Here is a 23,995-nt window from a genome sequence, read left to right as displayed (position 1 = left end):
GGACCAGGTCCTGGCCATCTTCTCCAAGGCCTCCATCCCACCACCGTGGTCAAGACTTATTAGATGCCAGAGGCTTCCCTGCAGCAATGAAGCACCGGCTGTCCAACCTGTGCTTCTGTGCGCCAGGCTGCAGTTCCTGGGAGTTTCTTCCGCTCTTAACTAGCATTTAAATGGTCCATTTGATTAATCATTTGTATACTGCCTATCGAACTCCCAAATTTCCTCTGAGTTGTACATACTGTAAAAGACAATTATATTGCCGCAGATTAAATAAGTGAATTAAAATGGAATTGCAGCTTAATTTGACCTGTGATTTTGCTCTCATTCCCTTTAGTGGCACACAGGCAACTCCGGCAAATAGATGAAGTCATCCATGACAGCCCGTGATGAATTGCCATCGCTATACTGTATATTTTAATAGCCTCTCACTAATTTAAATTGAGCACCAAGTAAATTATAATTCCGTCACTTGAGTGCTTGTATTTAACTTGACAACTCATCCTTGTTTGTCCTGGAGGTGTAGCAGAGAGAATGGCTCAGGTATTTCTGGGGAGGTTTAACCCTTTCTCCGTGAAATCCGGCTTGAGAAACCCCTTTTCTGTGGCCTGGTGGCTATTTAACAGAGCGGATGGCATCAGGCCGGGCCATTTTAAATCAGGAGGCAGGACGCCTGTTGCAGGCAGGGCTGTTTTTCCTAACCCTGCTTCTGTTGTCTCTGATTCACTTTTACATCCTGAAAATGATAAACTGAAATAAGGATTTGAACCCTAATGCAAATTCATAGGAGCCATGATCTCTTTCTCCAGTGAGAGTAATCAAAATCAAATGTATTTATTTATATTTCCTATTTCTTAACCATCTTCAGATTCATTGCTGGGCATCCAGGCATTCTGAACCTGCCAGTCCAAATACCCCAACCGCGTAATCCCAAACAGGCGCCTTTTTAGCAAACTTTGAGAAGACGTTGAAGAATTTGCCTCATTTTTAAAGGCCAACGTCACCCACATCATCTGAGACCACAGTTTGAATCCTCTGCTCTTTTCAGCCACCTCCTACAGACAGTCCTCGACTTACGACTGCAGTGGGGCCTGGAATTTCCATCATAGTCATGACTGTCATAACATTCATGAGATCGGACCTGATTTTATAAAACTTCCTTTTCCCACCAGTCTTGAGTTTATGCGGCATCGTTCAGGGAATGCCATAGTCGTTAAGTGAATCATTCCTATGTTCATTTTTTTTCCTGGAAACCTGCCAAAAAGCCATACATTGTGGTCATGTGACCATGGAATGCTGCAACTGGTGTAAAGGTGAGGTGGTTGCCACATCCCTGACCTGCTAGGGGAGAGTGCAGCCATGCAAGGTTGAGAAATCCTTCTGTAGTAGCTCCTTAATCCTGCACCGTGTGTGATCCATGCCGTCAGTTGCATCCTCACTGCCTTTAACAGAAAAGAGGGACTTTGGAGGTCTTCTAGTCCAACCGCCTGCTCAAGCGGAAGGCCCAGAGTCACTCTAGACCAGTGGTTCTCAACCTTCCCAATGCCGTGACCCTTTAATACAGTTCCTCATGTTGTGATGACCCCCAACCATAAAATTGGTGTCTCGGTTCCTAAGACCATCGAAAATATGTGTTTTCTGATGGTCTTAGGCGACCCCTGTGAAAGGATCGTTCGACCCCCCAAAGGGGTCCCGACCCACAGTGGTTGAGAACCCCTGCCCTAGACCATTTCAGACAAATGGTTGTCCAATCTCCTCCAGTGATGAAGCCTCCAGTGATGAAGCAGCCCCAACTTCTGAAGGCAACTTCTGTTCCACTGGTTAATTGTTCTCATTGTTAGGAAATTTCTCCTTAGTTCTAGGTTGCTTCTCTCCTTGATTAGTTTCCACGCATTGTTTCTTGTCCTGCCTTCTGGACCTTTGGAAAATAAATTGCTCCCCTCTTCTTTGTGGCAGCCCCTCAAATACTGGAAGGCTGCTATCCTTTCACCCCTAGTTGTTGTTCTCACTTGGTTAGACATACCCAATTCCTGCAACCGTTCTTCATGTGTTTTATCTCCATCTCCCTAATCATCTTTCTTGCTCCTCTCTGCATTCTTTCCAGAATCCCAACATCCTTTTTTTTAATAATATGGTGACCAAAACTGGATGCAGTATTCCAAGTGTGGTTTTACCAAGGCCTTGTAAAGCAGTGCTAATATTCCGTGTGATCTTGAGTCTACCCCTCTGTTTAGGCAGCCTAGGTTTCGTTGGCTTTTTTTTGTCAGCTGCCACACACTGTTGGCTGATATTTAAATGATTATCCACTAAGACTAAGATCCCTCTCACAGTTCCTGCTGTTCACCTAATCTGTACCTGTAATACCCAGTATTAATAATCTCCACCTATTAATCTAATCTGTGCCTTTTAATACAGAGACTTTTTACACACGGCCTGGGTAGCACAACGTGATGTATATAATGTAAATTTGTAATTTGGGGAAGCAGCTGTGGCCCTCTCTTTTATACAAAGTGGGGCTGCGTTCTTAAAAATCAATATGCCTGTAAGTTACAGCAACTTTCAGGCTTCCTTGCTTCATTTCCTATCGTGGCTGATACTGAATTTGCCTTCTGTGATCAATATCCAGCCGAAGGTTTTGCAGTGGGCAAGCTTGTCTGGAGGAAAGCTGAACTTACTATAGTGAAAAGGAACATTAAAATTTTGAAATGGCCTCTTTTAGAGTCCGGAGAGGGTTAAATTTCCCTTTTACTCGAAGGAGTAAAATTGATACAGCGGTTCCAGCAGTTTACTTTGTTTTAAGCTTTCCATCCAGGGGAAAAAAATGTAAGTGAATATTGTTGGCAAATGACTATTGATTTGGAGAAATGTGTTAAATGTTTTCTTGGCAGCGTTTCTATTACAGTTGCAACTTTTATAAATAACCCTAAAGCAAATTCTTGATAGAAATGGGTTGTGCACTTTTTCCCCCTGTTTAGACAGACATCAATACTTTAAAAATGTAGGTTTGGAAATCAGCTGGATGTGAGCAAGGGATTGAAAGGAATTTCCATTAGAAGTCAAGCTGCAGCGGAGCGTTGGCTGTGCTGAATCCGCAAAGCGTATTTGATCTTGAAATCTCCATCCAGATTCTGAGAAATGTAGGCCTGCATCCTGTTTTTCCCATGCAGGGATGGCATGTGGGGGAGAGAAGCATTTACCTCAGGATTGGAGAAGGGTTCTTGAGCATGTACAGAGAACCCTCAGAGCAGGTGGGATCTATCCTCACATTTTCTAGTCTCATCATCAGAGTTTCCAGGTGTTCCCAGTAAATTATTTGTGGTACAAATACAGACATTTAAGTAATACAAGTAGTCTTCGACTTACAGCAGTTCATTCAGTGACCATTCAAAGTTACAACAGCAATGAAAAAAGTGACTCATGACCATTTTTCACACTTGCAGCATCCCCCATGATAGTGTGATCAAAATTCAGAAGCTTGGCAACTGACCCATACTTATGACGGTAGCTGTGTCCCAAGGTCACAGGATCCCCTTTTGCAGCCTTCTAACAAGCAAAGTCGATGGGGAAGCCAGATTCATTTAACAACCACGTTACTAACTTAAGAACTGCAGTGATAACAACTATAGCAAGAAATGTCATAAAATGGGGCAAAATTCACTTAAGAACTGTGTCAGCGTTCAATAACAGTGAGGACAAAAGCTGTACCATCGAAAACACGTGATTGTTTTTTCTCAATGCAGACTGGAGCTTATACATTAAAAAAAAAGAAATGGTACAATAATGTTTCTTGCTCAATGCTGCCCAATTTTCTGTAGCAAAATAAATAATTTAATATTTATGTTTATTTCCAGGTGATTCCTTTAGATATTACGCTAGAACTTCAGAAACAGATTATGTCTGAATTAGAAATCCTTTATAAGGTAATGCTTTTCCAGCACTTCCTTTTCAATTCTGTTTATCATGCTGTTTTTCCTATAAAATAATAATAATTTCACCTGCTTTTTCTTCTTTTTACAGTGCGCTTCATCCTACATCATAGGATTTTATGGTGCTTTTTTTGTAGAAAACCGGATTTCCCTTTGTACTGAATTTATGGATGGTAAGTGAAATACTATAACATTGGTGAAGGACCATTGTTTAATAAAAGGAATTGGAAAAAAGGAAATGGTTGAAGAATATTGGTTTATTATACCTTAGAGCAGGGGTGTCCAAACTTGGCAACTTTAAGACATGTGGACTTCAACTCCCAGAATTCCCCAGCCAGCATGGCTGGCTGGGGAATTCTGGGAGTTGAAGTCCACAAGTCTTAAAGTTGCCAAGTTTGGACACCCCTGCCTTAGAGTCATGAAGCGAATCCTACAGATAGTGATTTTTTTTTAAAGGGGGTATTTTGGGAATAACATTCACGAGGCTTAATGCATCAGGCAAGCAAGAGTTATTTCTTGGTTCTGTTTTCTTCAATAGAGTTGCACAAACATTTTTTGAAAATTTAGATATGGTAGATGATAAATGGTGGTTTATATGTGGTTTAATATTTCCCAATCCCATGCATTCTGTATTAACTGACAAAACATCTGTTCCGTCATCTTAATAGCTTTAGTCACCAATACAGATTTTCCTTCTTGGTCCTACATGTTTCTTGAGGGTTGGAATGGCAGTTTAAGGGTTGTTGGGTTTTTGTAATGACAATCTTAAAGATTGCTTTTCTTGGCACTTTCACCTCAGGATGAATTTCTTGAGCAAACCAGCCACAGATTCCTCACCAATTGGTTGGACAGCAAAGTGTGCACCCAATCATCTTGGAGGCCATGCTGGCTGGGGAATTCTGGGAGTTGAGGTTCACGAGTCTTAACGTTGCCAAGTTTGGCGACCCCTGATCGACGTGATATTTTTAGAGAAGAGCAGTTTAGCTTTAGCTGATCGGATTTTGTTCTCCCTGCAGGGGGCTCCTTAGATGTCTACAGAAAAATTCCAGAACACGTCTTGGGAAGAATAGCTGTAGCTGTGAGTACCATGGGTGGGGCACATCCGTTCTTGAAATATTGAATAAATGTGGAATGGCTTAATCACAATCATGAAGTTGCCAAATGAAGTGTGCAGGTGCAGTAGAAGCAATTGGCGGGTGGGAGGGTGGGGGGAAACAATGAAGAAAAATGGGGGAAATGTGAGACTGTTATAATACTTGGAAAGCAAATCGATCGATTGCAGCATGGATTAAGCTTCGGTAGAATACAAGCATATAACGAAAGTATTTGAATTCAGAGAAGCATACACTATATAACCATCTTCAAGATGCCACAAGACTCTTTGTATTTCTGGGGTAAAGAGGGCAAAATGCTCCGATTCTGCCTCATGTGCCTTTGCACACGGTGCAGGGTGTTCTTAAGCACAATTGACCAAATTGGAGCGAGCGCACCATCGTCTTTGGGAGCTGAACAAAGGCCAAAAGAACGGACACCCGGTTGACCGTTGAGAGAAGGGGATTGCTGCACAATGGCTAAATCGGAGGCAGGCTTTGATAGTTTAAGTGGTTTAAAGCATATCAGAGTTATTCTGTAATGCACTACTTAATTAAATTCCTGTTTTCCACACTCATTATACATCAAGCTGACAACTGAAACCCTTTAATCTAACGCAGACAGCTATTTAGTCTACTTTCATTGTAATTCACAGCTCGGCTTCATCCTCTGCACTTCAGATGCATGCGCAAAGAGCATCTTTTCATCAGATGCGCTCCCTCTGGAACAGTTCCAAGTGGCTTTACTTTTGAGCCCAATGTGGTTTCTCGTGGTGTGGGAGAGCCTGGGGATTTTCAAGTGGCCTGTTTCAGCGAGCTGAAAAGTGTTTCATTTTCCTGTTGGGATAATTTGCAACTTACTAAATAATTACGCCTGTAACTTTCATTTGACTAAAAAGACTTCCTACTTCTTGGGATCATGTGCACTCTGACAAGATAGAATTTCAGGTGGCGTCTTTTAAATGTTTTACAGGCAAAGAATTCCTAGTGTGCAATGAATTGGCTCGCTGTTTGACAAACGGACTTTAAAGGAAAGGCTCTCACGCATCCAAATCTTAAGGCATGAACTCAGAATAAGGGCCTATCAAGACTTATATTTTGAAATGGCCAGGACTCTCTAATTCTAAGAGAGAAGCCCCATCCAGTTGCTGGGGTGACAGAGGCTGAGTGGGACAATTTAATCCTCTCCTCCCTCCCACCCCCATCAGTGAACAGCATATCGGTGAGAGGGATTTTGGCAAACAGACCCGAGAAGGGAATGCTAAGAGAATCCAGGAATTCTAAACTACATTTACTTGAGGTTTATTTTAGCATTAGAACCTTTCCAGTTGCTTTTGACTCTTTCATTTGTACTTGCTTTAGAGCAGGGGTGTCCAAACTTGGGAACTTTAAGACTTGTGGACTTCAACTCCCAGAATTCCCCAGCCAGCATAGCTGGCTGGGGAATTCTGGGAGTTGAAGTCCACAAGTCTTAAAGTTCCCAACTTTGGACACCCCTGAGTTACAGGGAAACAAATTTCAGCTGAACTATAGCCCAAAAAACTTCCCAGCCACAAGAATGGCTTGATGATGCACCCACGGGGTGATGGCCTCCTGATCATTCGATGTGCGCAAGCGGACGCAGGACCAGTGTCTGTCCGGGAGTTAAAGTCCACAAGTCTTAAAGTTCCCAAGTTTGGACACCCCTGCTTTAGAGTCTGCCATCTGTACTGCTTCTATAAGTGTCTACTTTGATACAGCTATCAAACAGAGCAGATACAGACTCCAACAGATAGGACTGCAGAAAAAACAATTGCAACCTGCCTGCCTTCCACTGAGGGCCTGTATACCGTGTGGGTTAGAAAGAGGGCTGAGAAAATATATACAGACCCCTCGCATCCTGGACATAAACTGTTCCAGCTCCTTCGTTTTGGACGCCGCTATAGGGCATTGCATGTCAAAACAACCAGACACAAGGACAGGTTTTTTCTCTTCTCTCCTCATGCCATCACTCTGCTGAACAGCTAATTCCCACAATGCTGTATTATGTCTAAGGATATTTACCGATGTAGTAGGGCTGTAATACTATTACCCTTCCCATCTGATCTGCTACCTTCTCTTATTGGTATCATTATTGGGATTATTATTACTTTGTTGTTTTACATGTACACTGAGAGCTTATTCTCCGGGGGGGGGGGGGGGAATCCTTGTGTGTCTAATCATACTTAGCCAATAAACCTGTCCTGTCCTACCCTATCCTACCCTACCCTATTGCAGTCACCCTACCACAAAAATATGTGTCTTGATATGCCTTCTCTTAGATTTATTTCCTTGTGTATTTGCTACAGCAAAGAAAGACAGCAGAGAAGGGCCAGCTCCAAGCATCTCCCATCAGTATCTTGCCTAAGTTAACGTGGGTTTGGGTTTTGCTTGCCATTTTACCCATCTTTTTTCTTTCCATTCTTGATGTAGAGACACCTTGCACTGTATTTGAAGTGCTAATATTGATTGTAGGTTCTTTCTCCCCCTCCCCCCTTGGATGTGTCCTTAAACTGTCAAGAAAATGAGTGATTGATCGCAGGTACAACAACTGCTTGTGTCAAGGCTCTGTCAAGTCATTGTTATCTAACCTACCATATACCGAGTTCCTCCAATAGCTTCTAGAGTACCTGGTGAAGAGCTGTTCTCTGCTGGCATCTCTTTTAACACCTGAACGCTTAATACTTTGTGTGTATGTGCCCCAGATTGGAAAATGTCCTTTTGTTTCGTGTAAATGAATAGTGAGATGTCTGATCGATGCCTGAGAGGCTGTGGGAGATCTTTGGACCTGTTCTTATCAAGCAGTCTTAAACACAGAAATGAAAATCACTCTATTATTTAGGTAACAGGACACTTTTATAGCCATTCATTCAACAGATACACCCAACCTCTAAAGGAGTCTCTGCACTTCTACATGTGGGAGTTCTGTTCTCTACCTTGACCGCATTCTTACATTTAATGTTAAAAATCCATCATTGCAAATCCATGCAAATTGTGTCACTCTTTGTAATAAAAAGAAAATGCTACTTCCATGATGTAGGTGAGCTGACATGTTGCTACACTATTATGCAGTAAAAAGCAAAGGCACTTAATTACCTCTTCGTTATGTATATCACTATTTCCCCCCTCTGTCTGTCTGTCTCTGTTTCTGTCTGTCTGTCTCTGTTTCTGTCTGTCTGTCTCTCTCTCTCATAATAAAATATTTGCAAACTTGTTCTGAAAACATAAGACTGGTTGCTTTCCATCATAAAGTCTATAGGTGGTGGCCATTTTTTAAAAAATAAGTGAAGATTTATTCTCATACCTTAGTTTATTGCAAGAGAGAAATGGTGGTTTCTAGACTCCAAGAGGAAAAAAGAGAAATGCTTCTTTGACTAAAGCTCAACTCCTGTTGAACTTCATGGACAAGTCAAAAGGTTTGGAAGAAGGCAAGAAAAAATACTAGGGGGAAAAATTCCAGGGAAGAAGTTTTCTCTTGCCTTCTTCCAAACCTTTTGACTTTCCAGTGTGGCCAACATCCCTAGAAAGACTTAGCTACGTCAACGAGGTAAGAATGGAGAGGATCCTCAAAGGGAAAAGCAGATTTACTCTCTGCTGAGTCCTGAACCAACCAACTCAGTGGAAATGAGACGGTCGCAGTTTTATTTACTTTCTTGTGCAATTTTTGCATTTCAGTCCTAGCTCTTGAAAATGAAAATATGCATCTCCATGTTATCTTTGTATTAAATATATTAACCCATTTCTTTCCTCCCCTGATTTGTAGGTTGTTAAAGGCCTTACATATTTATGGAGCTTAAAAATTTTGCATAGAGGTGAGTTGCATGCTTGTTCTTTCATGTTTCAACTGAATGTCACGACTCAGATTTAATTTCAGGAAAGGAATTTTGAAATCTTAAAACCAACCAGCTTGTGGTGGAATTTAAGGCAACACATTCTCTGACTCTTTAACAGCACTCTGTGACGTCATGCTGGCCCCTTGACCACAGAAAGGTCTTTGGACAGCGCTGGCTCAGCAGCCTTGAAATGGAGATGAGCTCTGTCCCTTTAGAGTCAGGAATTATTAGTGGAGTAAAATCCATCTTTTATCTCCTTTGCCTTTTTTCTTTGCCTCAGTGAAGGTCTATGACAGGGGTGTCCAAACTTGGGAACTTTAAGACTTGTGGACTTCAACTCCCAGAATTCCCCAGCCAGCATGGCTGGCTGGGGAATTCTGGGAGTTGAAGTCCACAAGTCTTAAAGTTCCCAAGTTTGGACACCCCTGGTCTATGAAGATCTGTTTCCGGACAGACTGGGTTGAGAGCCAGAACAAAATAAGGTTTCCAGATAGAACCTTTATGAGGTTTCACTTGTACTTGGAATATTCAATATTAGCCAATTAAATAATAATAGATGAACTTGCTTTTGTCACCCGGCATCTTCCTGGAGCTTTTATAGTACAGACCTTCTTCTCTTTGTTTCCTTATCTTGCCAGACTTCTTGAGGGGGGGGAGGAGAATTGATCTTTTGTCAGTCCCCAGTTGCTTTCTTCTTCTTCTTCTTCTTCTCCTCTTCCTCCTCCTCCTTCCTTCTTCCTAGAGTATTCCTGCAAGTGTAGGGTCCGCTTTTCAGATCATTGAACGCCACTTTGCATGGCCAGTTGCATCTGCAGGGCGCAGCCCCAAGGCTTGCTTATCTTTGTTGATGCTGTCTTGCCATCTCTGTTCTGGAAGCCTGTGAGGTCGCCAGCCATTGACTTCTAGTTGGTAGGCAGTCTTGGCCACAGTGGAAAGTGCCTCTCGCTGGACATGTCCATACCGGTGGAGTCAATACAATAATACAATAGCAGAGTTGGAAGGGACCTTGGAGGTCTTCTAGTCCAACCTCCTGCCTAGGCAGGAAACCCTATACCGTTTCAGACAAATAGCTATCCAACATCTTCTTAAAGTTGGCCTTCTCTCATCTTCTCTATAATTGGTGCCACACCAAAATGCTGTTGGTGCTGATGTGGTCAAGAAGGGAGATGCCCGATATCCAACGGAGCCTTCACATTTCCATGGCATGGAGAGAGCTTTTGGCCCCTGTTGTTGCTGCCCAGCATTCAGTGCCATACAGTGCCATACCGGTCCCTGCTGCCCACTGCCCAAACCATTTGACCAGGCATAGAAAGCAACTCTCAAGTGGTCTAGTGAAGTGGCTCCCAACCTGTTGGGCACTGGTTCCATGGAGAGAGATTTTACTGTGGACCGGAGGGGGTGTGGTTTTGTGTACTGCCAGCATCCCATGAATGGGGCTTTGCTTGTTTGCACAGCCCAGTTACTGGCATGCCGAGGCCTGGTGCCGGTCCATGGACTGGGGGTTGGGGAGCCCTGATCTAGTGTATGAGAGAACAGATCTTTTTTTCTTTGCTAAGGGTTGCCTTTTCATAGGGAATCCATACTTCTTCCGTCAGCTGCTGCTAAAACATGTAGATTTTTCCACCATGGAAGTGAAAAACATTCAAGGTAGAATATTTTGCCAAGAAGAGGGAGAACCACCTAACCTGTGGAAGGGATTATATGTGCCTTGCATTTTAGCCATCTCTCTAGAAAAAGCAAGGTCCAGGGCAGCAGTCTTGACACCCTGGGGCAGTGATGGCTAACCTTTTTCTAATGGTGTGCCAAAATTGTGTGCCTGCACGCTATTGTGCGTTCACACTTGCCCACCCATCTGCGCATGTGTGCGCAACCCCCCTTCCCCAACATTCCCAGATGTTTTCCCAGAAGTTCATTCCCAAACTTCCGGTTTGCTCATTGGGCCGTTTTTCGCCCTCCCCAGGCTTCAAGAAAGCCCCCGGAGCCTGAAGAGGGTGAAAAACGGCCCAACTGGAAGTTTGGGAACAGTGAAAACGACTTTCCCTGGTCCTCCGGAAAGCCGAAAATCAGCCGAGGGCTGCCATGCCGGCAAATATGGCATAGGTTGGCCATCACAGCCCTGGGGAAAGGAAAAGAAACCTTGTGTTGCTAGTTCTAATGAGCTCATTTGCATTTCTCACTGGGGATGGTATTGTACAGGTTTCTCCAACTCTGGAATTTGTGCTGTGCTGGTGGGGTGTGCAATACATTTCATTCTGAATTGTTTCAAATGCAAAAGGTCCAGGAAATGCCACGGCTTTTTAGCTCAAAACACTTCCAGGCTGCTTAAGGCAGGGTGGTTGCAGAGTTTCACCCTTGAAACAATTGAGGATGAAATATTTTGCATGCTCCTCCTTACACATACAAGATGATGAAGAGAGTCTGTTTTTTAAAAGATGATTTTGAAGAGACTACATTGTGTTTTCTAAATAAAGCAGTCTGTATGTTTTTGTAATAGATGGCTTGAATCTTGTTGACAGTTCACATAACGGCAAGGAAAAAGCACCAATGCTACATTTATTTCATCGTCTGGTAAAAATAGCTCAGTGTTAGGTTTATGTTCCATGTTTCCCCCAGGAACTCAAAGTGGGATCCTTAATATTCACATTGTGTCGATTAATTTTTGTTTGGCCTTTAAGAAACTTGGATTGTGACATCTTTCCTGCTCTTCTCTTTCCTTTTACAAAGCTGAGTTAAGTGATCATATATATTTCTTGTTCCCCCCCTTTTCATCCTTTGCCTTTTCCTGGATTATTCTGAAAGTTTGTTGAGTCTCCTCCTCTTTCGAATGTTGGGGAATTTTTCCCCTCAGCCTCCCATTTTCTATGACTTGATTTCCTGGCTCCTCTTTGTGAGCAGAAAGGCAGATTGATCGATCCCTTTCATCGATCCCATTCAAATCATATTTCAGTGACATATTTAGTCTCTTAAATTTTTCAAGTTAATTGCTATATAGGTAGTCCTCGACTTACAACTTAGTGACCGTTCAAAGTTACAGTGGCAATGAAAACGGTGACTTATGACACTTACAACCGTTTTGCATGGTCGTATGAGCAAGATTCAGCCGTTTGTCAACTGACTCACATTTATGACGATTGCAGTATCCCAGGTGAATGTGATCATCTTTTGTGACCTTCTGATCGGTAAAGTCAATGGGGAAGCCAGATTCACTTAGCAGCCGTTGTTACTAACTTAACTACAGTGATTAACAACTGTGGCAAGAAAGGTCCTAAAATGGGGCAAAACTCACTTAACAAATGTCTCACTTGGCAACAGAAAATGTGGGCTCCATTGTGGTCATAAGTCGAGAACTACCTGTATTTCACACCAAAAATTCAAGTTCTGTTCCACAATCTCACTTGATGAAATTTCAGCTGGCTGGATTGCCCTTCCGTGTCCTGTTCTGTCATCTATTCCATTCTGACATCATCCTTCTGGTCATATCCAGCTACGGCATCTCTGTTTATAGTATTTGAAGCAGGTGTTTGCAGCAATAAAGAATTCTTTTTTTCAAAATTATTAACCCACTTTCCATGTAATTGTATTTACTAAATTGATCTCTCCCTGTAATTATAGCTTTCTTCAGTTCTCCAGTTGATGCATTCCGATTACCCATTAGTAGAATTACCTCCCTTTCTGAGGTTGCATCTAACACCTCCCATGGAATTGCTCAGGGCCTTCCTTCATTTTGTAATGGCATAAATTTGTATAACATTGATGTTCACTTGATAACCGCTAATTCTGGGAAATATGTTCTCGTTGTTTATTGGTTTATAGATGAACACAAGTTTGCTGAAGCCCTTTTTCATTGTCCTTGCCACTTTGTTCCTTTCTATGGATGCATGCCCTGAAGAGTCTATCTTGTAGTCACCTGAGTTGAAATGGCCCATTCCGTTCCATTTATTCCCAAGATACCCAACTTGGAACATTGCATTTCCACTTTGGCCGTTTCAAGCTCCCCAAAGGTTCTTGTTTCTCAGATTCCTCATTCCAACTGGGAGTCTCCTTGGAAAGCAAGGACTCTCCCTTCCTTCAGACACCATCATTGACCGGGCATCTTTGCAGCTTTGGCTGGACCACATCATCATCTCCAGATCTATTCACAAAAGTTCTGCATTTTTCTCTGGTAATTAGAAGACTGCCTTTCGAGGTGCCTCCATAATTGTTTATTTATTTAATTTAAGGAATTTATATTGCCACCTATTCGCACATGGCGATTCAAGGCGGCTTACAGAGTATAAAACCCCATATAAAAACAATAAAGCTAATAAAAGAAGAGTCATATAATGAATTATTATACTAAATTCACCCCTCGTCATGGTGACAGCACCTTACACAAGCCATTTAACGGGCTCCATCCTGCTCTGGGTTCCCCAGGGCCTCTGCTGAACCAGGTCTTCAGCACCTACTGTAAGAGTATTGTCAGGGTTCCCAAAAACACCCCCAACGAAATAAAACTCCGAGGGTTGTGTTTCCTCAAAGTTCAGATTTATTAGAGATGTCATGTTGGCACATCTGGGAAAACCCGAATCTGAAAGCTTCCAGGTTTTCCCACCCAGGTGAAAGTTCAAGATCCTGCCTCAACACGCACAAGTTCATCACATGGTCCAATCTTCCCCTGCCACGAACACAGATTCTACCCATCCAGTTCCGGCCAGGTGCAGAGACAAAGATGACCTTGACTTTCTAAGAAGAATGTTGTTATGGCTACATATCATCCAACTCCGTATAATCACCCCCTCCCATTTTCCCACAGTAGAAAGTGTGGCAGGCCCGAAGTCCAAAAGAAGAGATGGCTTGCAGGCATGACAAGTATTAGAGGGGGGGGGGGATTTTAATTTCTGGGGGTTTGATGTTCCAGACAGAGGAGGCCATTATGAAGAAGGACCTTCTTCTGGGTCCTACCAGGTGTATCTCTCTAGGGGATGAAACCGGCAACATTCCCTGCTTCCTATTGCTTAAATCAGGGGTGTCCAAACTTGGGTAAGACTTGTGGACTTCAACTCCCAGAATTCCCCAGCCAGCCATGCTGGCTGGGGAATTCTGGGAGTTGAAGTCCACAAGTCTTAAAGTTCCCAAGTTTGGACACCCCTGGCTTAAATCTTTTAGACATACTTCATCATTGTCCCATTCTGGGTTTCTTTAGGAGATTCTTATTCTAGGTGAGTTGATGTCCTTCTGGCCTGCAGAGCCCTACCTACCCTCAGCCTCTTAAAGGACCCCTCTTGGCCTCCACCCCTCCTTTTGATCTTATGCCAGTCCTCCATAGTAGCCAAACAGGAAAGCCACACAAGCTAATATTATTTTTAGGATAACTTTAGAGTAAGGGAACCTTGCAAGTCTGAATGTGCTTCTCTCTCTTTATCTTTCTGGGAGCTATGGAGGGTCAACTGTAAGATGCTTTCCTCAAATTACATTTTTGCACAGGCTCATATTTCTTTTAGCCGGCCATCAGCTGTATTTGCTATTAAATCAATGCTCTCTGGATTTATCCTGCCTTTGTTGTTGCTCTCTCCAACCCAGACGTGAAGCCCTCGAATATGTTGGTGAACACAAGAGGCCAGGTCAAGTTATGTGACTTTGGAGTGAGCACCCAGGTACGTCCCTTGGTTGTCCCGTCCTCCTAATTCTGCTTTCCAAACTGGTGAGGAGGCAAACGGACTCCCCGCCCAGAGCTTCCTCTGCTGGGAACAGAACAATCCCTCCTTTTTAATCTCCCGGTGACTTTTCTTCATCAGAATATGATTGTCCATTGTTTTGTGACAGTAAAAACTGCTGATATTGTAATTACTACTTACAAATGGCCAACTTCATTGATATGCAGCTTGGCTCCGAGAGCGCTTGGATCAAACAAAAGGAAGGGCAGAACGAGAGGGGCGTCTGGGGAGACCGACTGGCCCATAGTAAAAATTAATATTGGGATCAACAATGGTGGTGGGCTTTAACAATGTGCAGCACAAATTTTAATTAATTTCCATTTGGGGCTTCCCCTGAGAATCTTGCGTGAAACTGACCCTCACGCTCTCCCCGATGTTGAATTGAATTGCAGCCACCTCTCCTCCCAGCCAAACACGAGGACCAAAGAGGAGGTCAGGCGGCATTATAGGTTGTCAGAATCTGTTGTCCCTCAGCATATTTAGTGTTCATTCCAGCCTGATAATCAAGGTGGCTTTATTCACATCTTGGGCCCAGCTGACAGTAGAAGGAGGAGGAGGAGAACCATTTGAATGTGCTGGATTTCATAAACCCCCTTTCCAATCGACGGATCCAGCTGCTTGGTAGGAGACTAAATGCCCCAAGCCCCTCCTTCAGATTTCAGAGTTGCCTTTGTTCTCTCCCGTAAATTGAAATATTACAGATATTTTACAAGAGAACTCGAAGAAAGCCAGGGGAGTGGATTTTAATGCCTTTGCTGATAAATTTGTGCCCTCCCCACTTTACATATTTTTTTCTTGATTTATATATAAGATGATTAGTATTAAATGAAGAATAATTACCTGCTTTACTTGTGCTTTATATGGTCCTAACAAGTTGTTTTGTCTGACAGCTGGTGAATTCCATAGCAAAGACATACGTCGGGACGAATGCATATATGGCCGTAAGTAAATTTATGAAGATGCTTTGGTTTAAATTACACTTGGAGTGGGCTCTTCAGTTTTGTCTTCTTGATTAGTTTCTCTACTATTTCTCCAATTGCCAAGTAAGGAAGACCTGTTTGATACATAACACATCCGTGAAAATAACAGACTGGCATAGAAATTTACGATTAAGATCTTGGACTCGGATTCCCCAACACCACCACCCCCAAAATCAAGAGCAGCTGACACATCCTGGTGGACCTTGATGGACATCCTATTTTTGGAGGATAAAATCAGAGAAGACCCCGACCCATGGGTGAATGTTGAGAGAAAAGGGAGGGGATGGATGGACAGACAGCTGAAAAGGGGTGTAATAAATAAGGCACACAAACAGAATTTCTGTACATGCAATATGACAATTACAGCAGCCTCTAAAATAAATAAATAGAAAGGAATAATAAAATGCCCAGCTCTTCTGCCACCGTATGTGTGTGTGTGTATAAAAACATGGGACCCTCAAAATGAAGTCAAGGTAGTTCAAAGTCCTTTATCCATAAAGGTCCCGGGAAGGTTCTTTGCTATAGCATGAAACTTACTAACCTGACCTTTTCCTTAACTCCCTAACTAAATGGTCTAAGGAAATTGCTTCCATCTCTGAAACGCATCATCATGCTGGAAAGTGCTATAGAAATAATGTGCTCTAGGATGACATGAAACCAAGGACAGATTGTTCTTGCTTGCCTTCAGAAATTGACAGGTTGAAAAGGTATCCCATGTAGCCTCTATTCCATGTGGGTGGCTGATTGAAGAGGGCTTACTGGGACAGTAATCTTCGATGCCCCTCTAGCAGAGGTTGTGGGACTTAAATCGGGAACCACTGAGCCTGAGGCCCGTGGATAATCTAGTGAACCCTTCAGGTTCTGGAGCCTCAAGGGGACAGGTCTACCTTGGTGCTTAATTGATGGGCAATAGGTTTTTCAATTGTGTGGGAGATCTTGCTCGATTCTTCTTCTCTGCCGGAGAGACCCCCCATTCTCTTCCTCCTCTGGCACACAGGCCAACGTTTAAGGGAAAAGAAAGTTATGGGCTCCGCATAACAACAAGCCATTATGTGGTTTCTTGGTTTGGCTTGAATATTATCTGACTTTGGAGAGCAGTGTGGTTCCCACACCATAGTTGTGTTGTGCGGACACAGATAACTGGGATTTATTTATTAAAGCCCTTAAAGCCACATGATGCTTGGTCCCAGTCTGAATAAAGTTTTGTCGTAAATGGCCTTTGGGCAAACTAACAAAGTCGGTCTTGAGCAGGGGTGTCCAAACCTGGGAACTTTAAGACTTGTGGACTTCAACTCCCAGAATTCCCCAGCCAGCCATGGGAGTTGAAGTCCACAAGTCTTAAAGTTCCCAAGTTTGGACACCCCTGGTCTTGAGAGTCACTATGGACAAAGACAGGTGAGGGCATCAGGTGCAGCCACCACCTGCACAGGAGTGATGAAATCCACGCAGGATTTTTCCTACCATTGACTTTCTCCCCAAAGGGGGGATCTTTCCCACGCTCTTCTTGTGCAAGCAAGAAAATGGAGAATCTGAATTTATGGTCATCTCAGGGATTCTTACTTTTCCCCTTCTATACAGGTTTGTCCTCGACTTATGATCACAACTGAGCCCAACATTTATGTTGCTAAGTGAGACAGTTGTGCTTTGCCCCATTTTACCACCTATCTTGCCATCATTGTTAAGTGAATTGTGGCAGTTGTAAAGTTAGTTACACGGTTATTGAGCGAATTTGGTTTCCCCGTTGACTTTGCTTGTCAGAAGGTCCTAAAGAACCTAAGAAGCTTCTTGGATGAGAAGTGAAACGTCTTCAAAGAAAAACCAGAAAGTCCAGTTGTCTGTTGAAAAAAGCACCTTAGGGACAACCGTTGACCTGGATGACTGAGAATCTCCGTAGTCCTAAAGGGCGATCACATGACCCCAGGACACTGCGACCGTCATAAATATGAGTCAGTTGCCAACTGTCTGGATTTTGATCTCGTGATTGTGGGGATGCTGCAGGGGTTGTGTGAAAAATGAGCATAAGTCATTTTTTCATTGACGTTGCAACTTTGAAGTCATTAAATGAACTGTTGTAAGTCGAGGACAACCTGTATTTATCTTATTCTGATTTCTGTCTCTCTCTTTGCTAACTTTCAAGTGAGGGCAGTAGAATGTCTAAAGAAGCTCGGGTGTATTTGTCCTGGGCTGTCTGCTGAAGTGCTTGGTCTATCTTTGGTCTCCAAAACAATAAGCATCCTCTTCAAAAGAGAAGAGATTTCAAATAATTCATTTTCTTCAGTCCCTCTTCTTGTTGGCCTTAAATAGAAGTAGTAATTAAATTGTATTATTTCTTTTAATGTACAAACCTCGATTACACATCCATTTCCCAGGTGTGTCTTAAAGAAATTACTTTTTTTTCATACTGTTTATGGATGACGCGTCCATCTGTTAATTGAAAAAGCAGAGGATTAAAGCCGTGAGATGTTTCTTCAGTTCTTCAATGTCCTTTGTGTTTAACAATAATTTGTTTCATCCAAGTTCTTACTTTGGGGAGGTGGGTTGAATCTTAAAAGAAAAACATGTATATCACTCAGTGAAGGCAGAGAATGTATCCCATCCCATCTGGTGCCATCAGGAGGAGATTGAAAAATGTAACTTTTCTGGAGGCTTCATGCCAAGTTCAGATTGCCGACATGGGACTGAATAAAATACAGACTTCAAGACTGGTAGAGAGGTCTCTGCCTTTAGAGGCTCCTAACCAAACCCTTCCAGTATTTGAGGGGCTGCCACAGAGAAGTGGAGGCCAACTTATTTTCCAAAGCACCCAAAGGCAAGGCAAGGAACAATGGATGGAAACTAATCAAGGAGAGAAGCAAACCTGGAATTAAGGAGAAACTTCCTAACAGTGAGGACAATTAACCGATGGAACAGAAGTTGCCTTCAGACGTTGTGGGTCCTCCATCACTGGAGGCTTTTAAGAAGAGACTGGACAGCCACTTGTCTGAAATTGTATAGGGCAGGGGTGTCCAAACTTGGGAACTTTAAGACTTGTGGACTTCAATTCCCAGAATTCCCCAGGCAGCATGGCTGGCTGGGGAATTCTGAGAGTTGAAGTCCACAAGTCTTAAAGTTCCCAAGTTTGGACACCCCTGGTATAGGGTCTCCTCCTTGAACTGGGGGCTAGACTAGAAGACCTCCAAGGTCTCTTCCAACTCTCTATTCTGACCCTTTCCAGTGTCCCCTCAGACTCTACCTGTGACCAGAAGCCCCTTCATGAAACATGTCCAAGGAGCTGCGCGTCTCAAAGATATGATTCTTTCTGCAATTCTTTTACAGACGTGAATGAGCCTATGTGCCAACTGCCTCACGGCAGCTGCTCTCAAGCATTCACAGAGCCACATCTCAAGCGTTGGAGCAGTCGGCCTGCTGTTGCCCTGGATGTGAGCAACTCGAAAATGTTGCTTAAAACGTTCCTCAGCCAGCGAAGCTGGGAGTTGAAGTCCACAAGTCTTAAAGTTGCCAAGGTTGGCTTAGGACAGGGGTGTCCAAACGTGGGAACTTTAAGACTTGTGGACTTCAACTCCCAGAATTCCCCAGCCAGCCATGCTGGCTGGGGAATTCTGGGAGTTGAAGTCCACAAGTCTTAAAGTTCCCAAGTTTGGACACCCCTGGCTTAGGAGGTCGAAAATGGCCGGTTAACCTTCTGCCTTTTCAGCAAGTCCCAGCGGTTGGCTTTGGGGAAAACGAGGTCTAAGCAACAGGACTGCAGATGCGATGCTGTGAAATTGCTCCTCAACATAATTCTTTGCTTATCGTTGTACAGGGAGTCCTTGATGTGCAACCACCGCTAAGCGAGACCTTTGTTAGCTGAGTTTTGTTCCATTTTACGACTTTTCTTGCCCCAGTTGTTAAGAAAATCACTGCAGTAGTTCAGTTAGCAACATGGCTGTTAAGTGAGCTTGGCTTCCCCGTTGACTTTGCTTGTTAGGAGGTCACAAAAGGGCATCGCATAACCCCGGGACACTGCGGTCATCATAAATATGAGTCAATTGCCAAGCACCTGAATTTTGATCACATGACCATGGGGAATACTGCAACAGTTGCTAAGTTTGAGGAAAATGGTCATAAGTCACTTTTTCAGTGATGTTCCTTTGAACGGTCACTAAGTGAACTGTTGTAAGTTGAGGACTACCTGTACTTCTGCAGCAAGCAATTCGAAGGGTGCCAAAAAGTGGTGAGCCTTGCATGAAATGTGCAAGGGCAGAGCATGGATCCAAGGAGACTCTTTGGGTCAGAAATATCTGAAAGCTGATGAGATGTCCAGCAGAAACACCAAAGCCTGGCTGGATTTTGCACCAGCCAAGACGGGTTGGTTATTTCCCAGCTCTGGGCTGGTGCAGCCCTTATTAGGATGTCTCCTTATCTTCTCTGGCAAGCATCGTGGGCACCGGTGGAGGCAGAGGAGGAGGAGGAGGAGGAGGCTGCAGGCTAGGGAGGTTGTGAGTGGACAGCAATGGCAGCACAGAAAGCAGGGAACTCATGACGGACCCCCCAGGCTGCCAGCTGCAGAACCCGAAAAGACCCGAATCCAGATCCTGAAGTGATTGGCATTCAGTTCCCGAGCGCCCTCCTCTGGTATCTCTGCAGGCGGATGCTTGCAGGAGGTTTAAGCCTCTCTCCCGTCTCGAAGGCAACAACTTAAAGGCTTTTCTGTTCAGTGTTTTTTACTTAACATTTACTTGGCGCTAAAAGCTCTTGACCTGGGATTAACAGCTTCAAGGACTTACTTGTTGAGCACATTGAACTGTCACTAATTTGGGCCCATTTGTTTTCCTCTAAAGGCTTCCGGGCTTTGCAGGCGCCCGGGAGGAGTTGTACAAGGTGCCTCAACTAGACAGGTGCATTAACAGCACAGTGGGGAGGAAGTTCTCGCCTCCTTGTCTTATTGTTGCGTTTCACACCACACCTGACCTCCGCAGGGCACCCAGCCCGGCTTCTAAGTTTAGGAGTGATTGACTATTTGGCATCCCCAGCTGGCTCAAATGGTATTAAACTGTCCCATAATTGGTGTGAGGTTGCTGTCCACATCAGCTCTGGAGCCTTTCAAAGGAAGCTGGGTTCTTGTTTGCTTAATGCAGGCAGGCAGGCAGCTACAACTCCTACATGGAGTCAGTACGGTGAGTTATACAGGTCAGCATATTTTCTCCCCTTACTAGGAAGATTGCCAGGGAGGGCAGGACCATTTTTATGTCGGCTTTCTCCTGCAGGACTCAAACCCATCTACCACGCAGGCAGTGGAAAAATTCTGTGTTGCTGCAATGTCCACAAGAAAAAACATGGTTACAGAATTATAGCTGTCAACTTGTACCAATTTTTGGGAGATATCTCTAACAATTTGTGGAACATTATATTTATTCACATAGTTATTGGCTTTTCATCCACGCAAACTAGGGAGTGACCCGAACAGTTTGAGAACATGTATTTTCTTAACAGGGATGTTTTTATCCACTATTAATGTCAGTACTATTTTTTTAATATATTGTAAAAAGTGATGTCTATTGCTGGTCTATGACCGTAATAAAGATATATTCTATTCTATTTCTACTTGGAGTCAGGGAGGAGATTGTTTTGGTTGCATCACATCCTACTCCTTACTATCCCCCTCCCATTTCCCTACGAGTCCCTTCGGGGAGAGGGGGCGGTCTATAAATCTAATAAAACTTAAACTTACTATAGAAACAGCATAGTAGATGGAAGTGTGGCAGGCCAAAGATCCCAAAAGGAACCTGGCTGCAGGCCTGACGAGGAGGAGGAGGCAGGGAATGAGCAGAAGCCAGGAAATGAGGTTCTGAGTGGCTTCCCCATATTTTACTGTCATTGAAGACTGCATGTAATTAAGTGGGCTGTAAATCTATGGAGATCCTCAGTCATCCAGGTCATGGTTGTCTCAAAGGTGCTTTTTCAAGAGGCAACTGGACTTCCTGGCAAAGTTCCACATTTTGGGCAGAGAGGACCACTGGTTTGAAAGAGGGGGTCAAAGAGGCCATCTATGTCAAAATTGGACCGCCTTTGCTCAACAGAGGGGGAGGGATAGACATCGTCTATCTCCAATCTACAACACAGTCCTTTCAACTGTTCCAAGGCTCCACACCTATTTGCACCACTCAGGTGACTCTGATAAATCTCCAAGTGGCCTCAACAACTGTATGAAAGAATGCAACTGTGTCCAGCTTTCTGCAGGGAGTATAAATCTTTCCATTCCCCACTAGCCAGTCAGAGCTGAAGAAGCTTCTTGGATGAGAAGCAAAATGTCTTCAAAAGAAAAGAATAAAGAAGATATGTTAAGAGAGGAAGGAAATATTCCAAATATTCTGTTTAATATTATTATTTTAATATTATAGAATTAATGTTAATGGAAGGAATATTGCTGTAAACACTGGATTATTTGATTATTACTTTACAAAGATATTTGTACCCAGATGACACACTGTTTAATTGAATGTGGAATTACTACATTAAAAAAAAAAGAAAATTAAAAAAGAAAGAAAGGAAAAACAAGAAAGTCCAGTTGCCTCTTGAAAAAGCAGCTTTGGGACAATGAGGTTGTAACCCGAGCAGAAGTTGCTCATACAGAATTCATACTCTGCTTCTAGGGGCCTCTCTGGAAGTTCTTTAAATACAGTTTCTCAGCCAGTGAAGACAGCTTTGTGGGCTGAGGAATTCTGGGAGTTGAAGTCCACAAGTCATTAAGGTGCCATAGTTTTCCCGCCCTCACTAGCTTAAGAGGATGGTGCCAACATTGGCTCCGAATACAGTTGTGTTCCTGGTGTCCTCCTAGACAAAGTGGATCTAGAAGGGCTTTTATTGAGCTTTGACTATTGCATCAGTTATGGCATTGCCTAGAACAGGGGTCTCCAACCTTGGCAACTTTAAGGCTTGTGGACTTCAACTCCCAGAGTTCCTCAGCCAGCAAAGCTGAGTCTTCATGTTCCCAAGGTTGGAGAGCCCTGATCCAGAACACACTTGGTCAAAGAGCAGAGAATGCGGGGATTGGAGCCCGGAAGCTCTTGTCAACAGGACTGTTGTAGATTTTATATAGGCAGTCCTCAACTTACCAGCATCATTGGGACCGGATTTCCCACTGCTAAGCAAGGTGGCTGTTTAGTGAGTTGTGCTTGATTTTTGCACAACCAATTAAGCAAATCTCACAGTTGTTAAGTGAATCCAGCTTCCCTTGTTGACTTCCTTGTTGGAAGCTCCCTGGGAAGGTCCCAAAATGGCAATCGAGTGACCCCATAATGCCACAACCATTATTAATTTTGATCATGTGACCATGGGGATGCTTACAGGGGTCGAAGGTTAGTTGTGAGTCACTTTGTTTCAGGGATGTTATTGTAACTTGGATCAATTGCTAAATGAATGGTGATCAGTAGAGGACTACCTGTATGGAGGGACAGGTGTTCTTGAGTTGTTGGGATTGAAAGGGCTGCAGAAGAGACGCTTTGTCTGACCCAGGTGCTCCTCCAGTGGTAACTTCAGCAGTATCTTTGCCCAGCATGTTAAGCTGCATTATGCCACCTGACAAGGAGAGGGTGAGATGAGAGCAAGTGTGTAAGACCATGCCTAGAATCCTGCATCCAGTTTTGGTCACCACGCCAGAAATAAGATGTTGAGACTCTTTCTAGACTGCAGAGAAGAGCAACTAGGATGATTAGGGGACTGGAGACTAAAACATATGAAGAATGGTTGCAGGAACTGGGCATGGCTAGTCTAGTGAAGAGAAGGACCAGGGGAGACATAAATAGCAGTTTGCCAATATTTGAGGGACTGCCACAGAGAGGAGGGGGTCAAGCTATTCTCCAAAGCACCTGAAGGCCAGACAAGGAATAATGGATGGAAACTGAACAAGAAGAGATTCAACCTGGAAATCCTGACAGTGAGAACAATCAACCCATGGAACAGAAGTTGCCTTCAGAAGTTGTGGGAGCTTCATCACTTGAGATTTTTAAGAAGAGATTGGACTGCCATTTGTCAGAAATGGTGTAGGGTCTCCTGCTTGGGTGAGGGGTTAGACTAGATGATCTACAAGGTCCCTTCCAGCTCTGTTAATCTGTATTTGTATCTGAGAGCGCCTGCCACAACCTCACAGCTTTAGGTTTTACATTCGCCAGGCTTCAGGGTTTTAGGGTGCAGGTGAACCTCTTCAAGCACTTCCTCAGGGGTACCGAGGCACAGGGGAGAAGGGCCTGTTCTCAGGTGCATCATGGCTAAGGCTTAGTCTCCACATTCTGCCGGAGCAGCAGGGGGAATCAAAATTAAAATTTGCCGGTATTAATTAGTAGCGTAAATGGAGGCAATGAATGCCTTTAGGCACTTCATGAATGTTTGAAACACGAGTTTTTGTTTCTTGCATAATTTACAGGCTATCGTGCTCCTGTTTCTTGGCATTTCAACTCTCCCCTTCCTCTGTTTGTTTTT

The 23,995-nt window shown here is 43.6% G+C and overlaps 1 protein-coding gene across 2 annotated transcripts in view; it reads left to right on the top strand.

Annotated features, from left to right (window-relative positions):
* Nucleotides 1–23,995, top strand: part of MAP2K5 (mitogen-activated protein kinase kinase 5) — a 163,987-nt gene that overhangs the window by 55,178 nt on the left and 84,814 nt on the right. For both annotated transcript variants that reach the window (XM_081965224.1, XM_081965225.1), the window contains exons 10-15: nt 3,849–3,917; nt 4,015–4,096; nt 4,940–5,001; nt 8,796–8,844; nt 14,425–14,498; nt 15,449–15,499. In XM_081965224.1, coding sequence (XP_081821350.1) covers nt 3,849–3,917; nt 4,015–4,096; nt 4,940–5,001; nt 8,796–8,844; nt 14,425–14,498; nt 15,449–15,499 — 387 coding nt within the window. The remainder of the gene's footprint in view (nt 1–3,848; nt 3,918–4,014; nt 4,097–4,939; nt 5,002–8,795; nt 8,845–14,424; nt 14,499–15,448; nt 15,500–23,995) is intronic.

Source organism: Natrix helvetica (assembly GCF_964273705.1).
Source record: "Natrix helvetica genome assembly, chromosome: 12".
Lineage (NCBI taxonomy): Eukaryota > Metazoa > Chordata > Lepidosauria > Squamata > Natricidae > Natrix > Natrix helvetica.
This window is presented reverse-complemented; position numbering and strand designations above follow the sequence as displayed.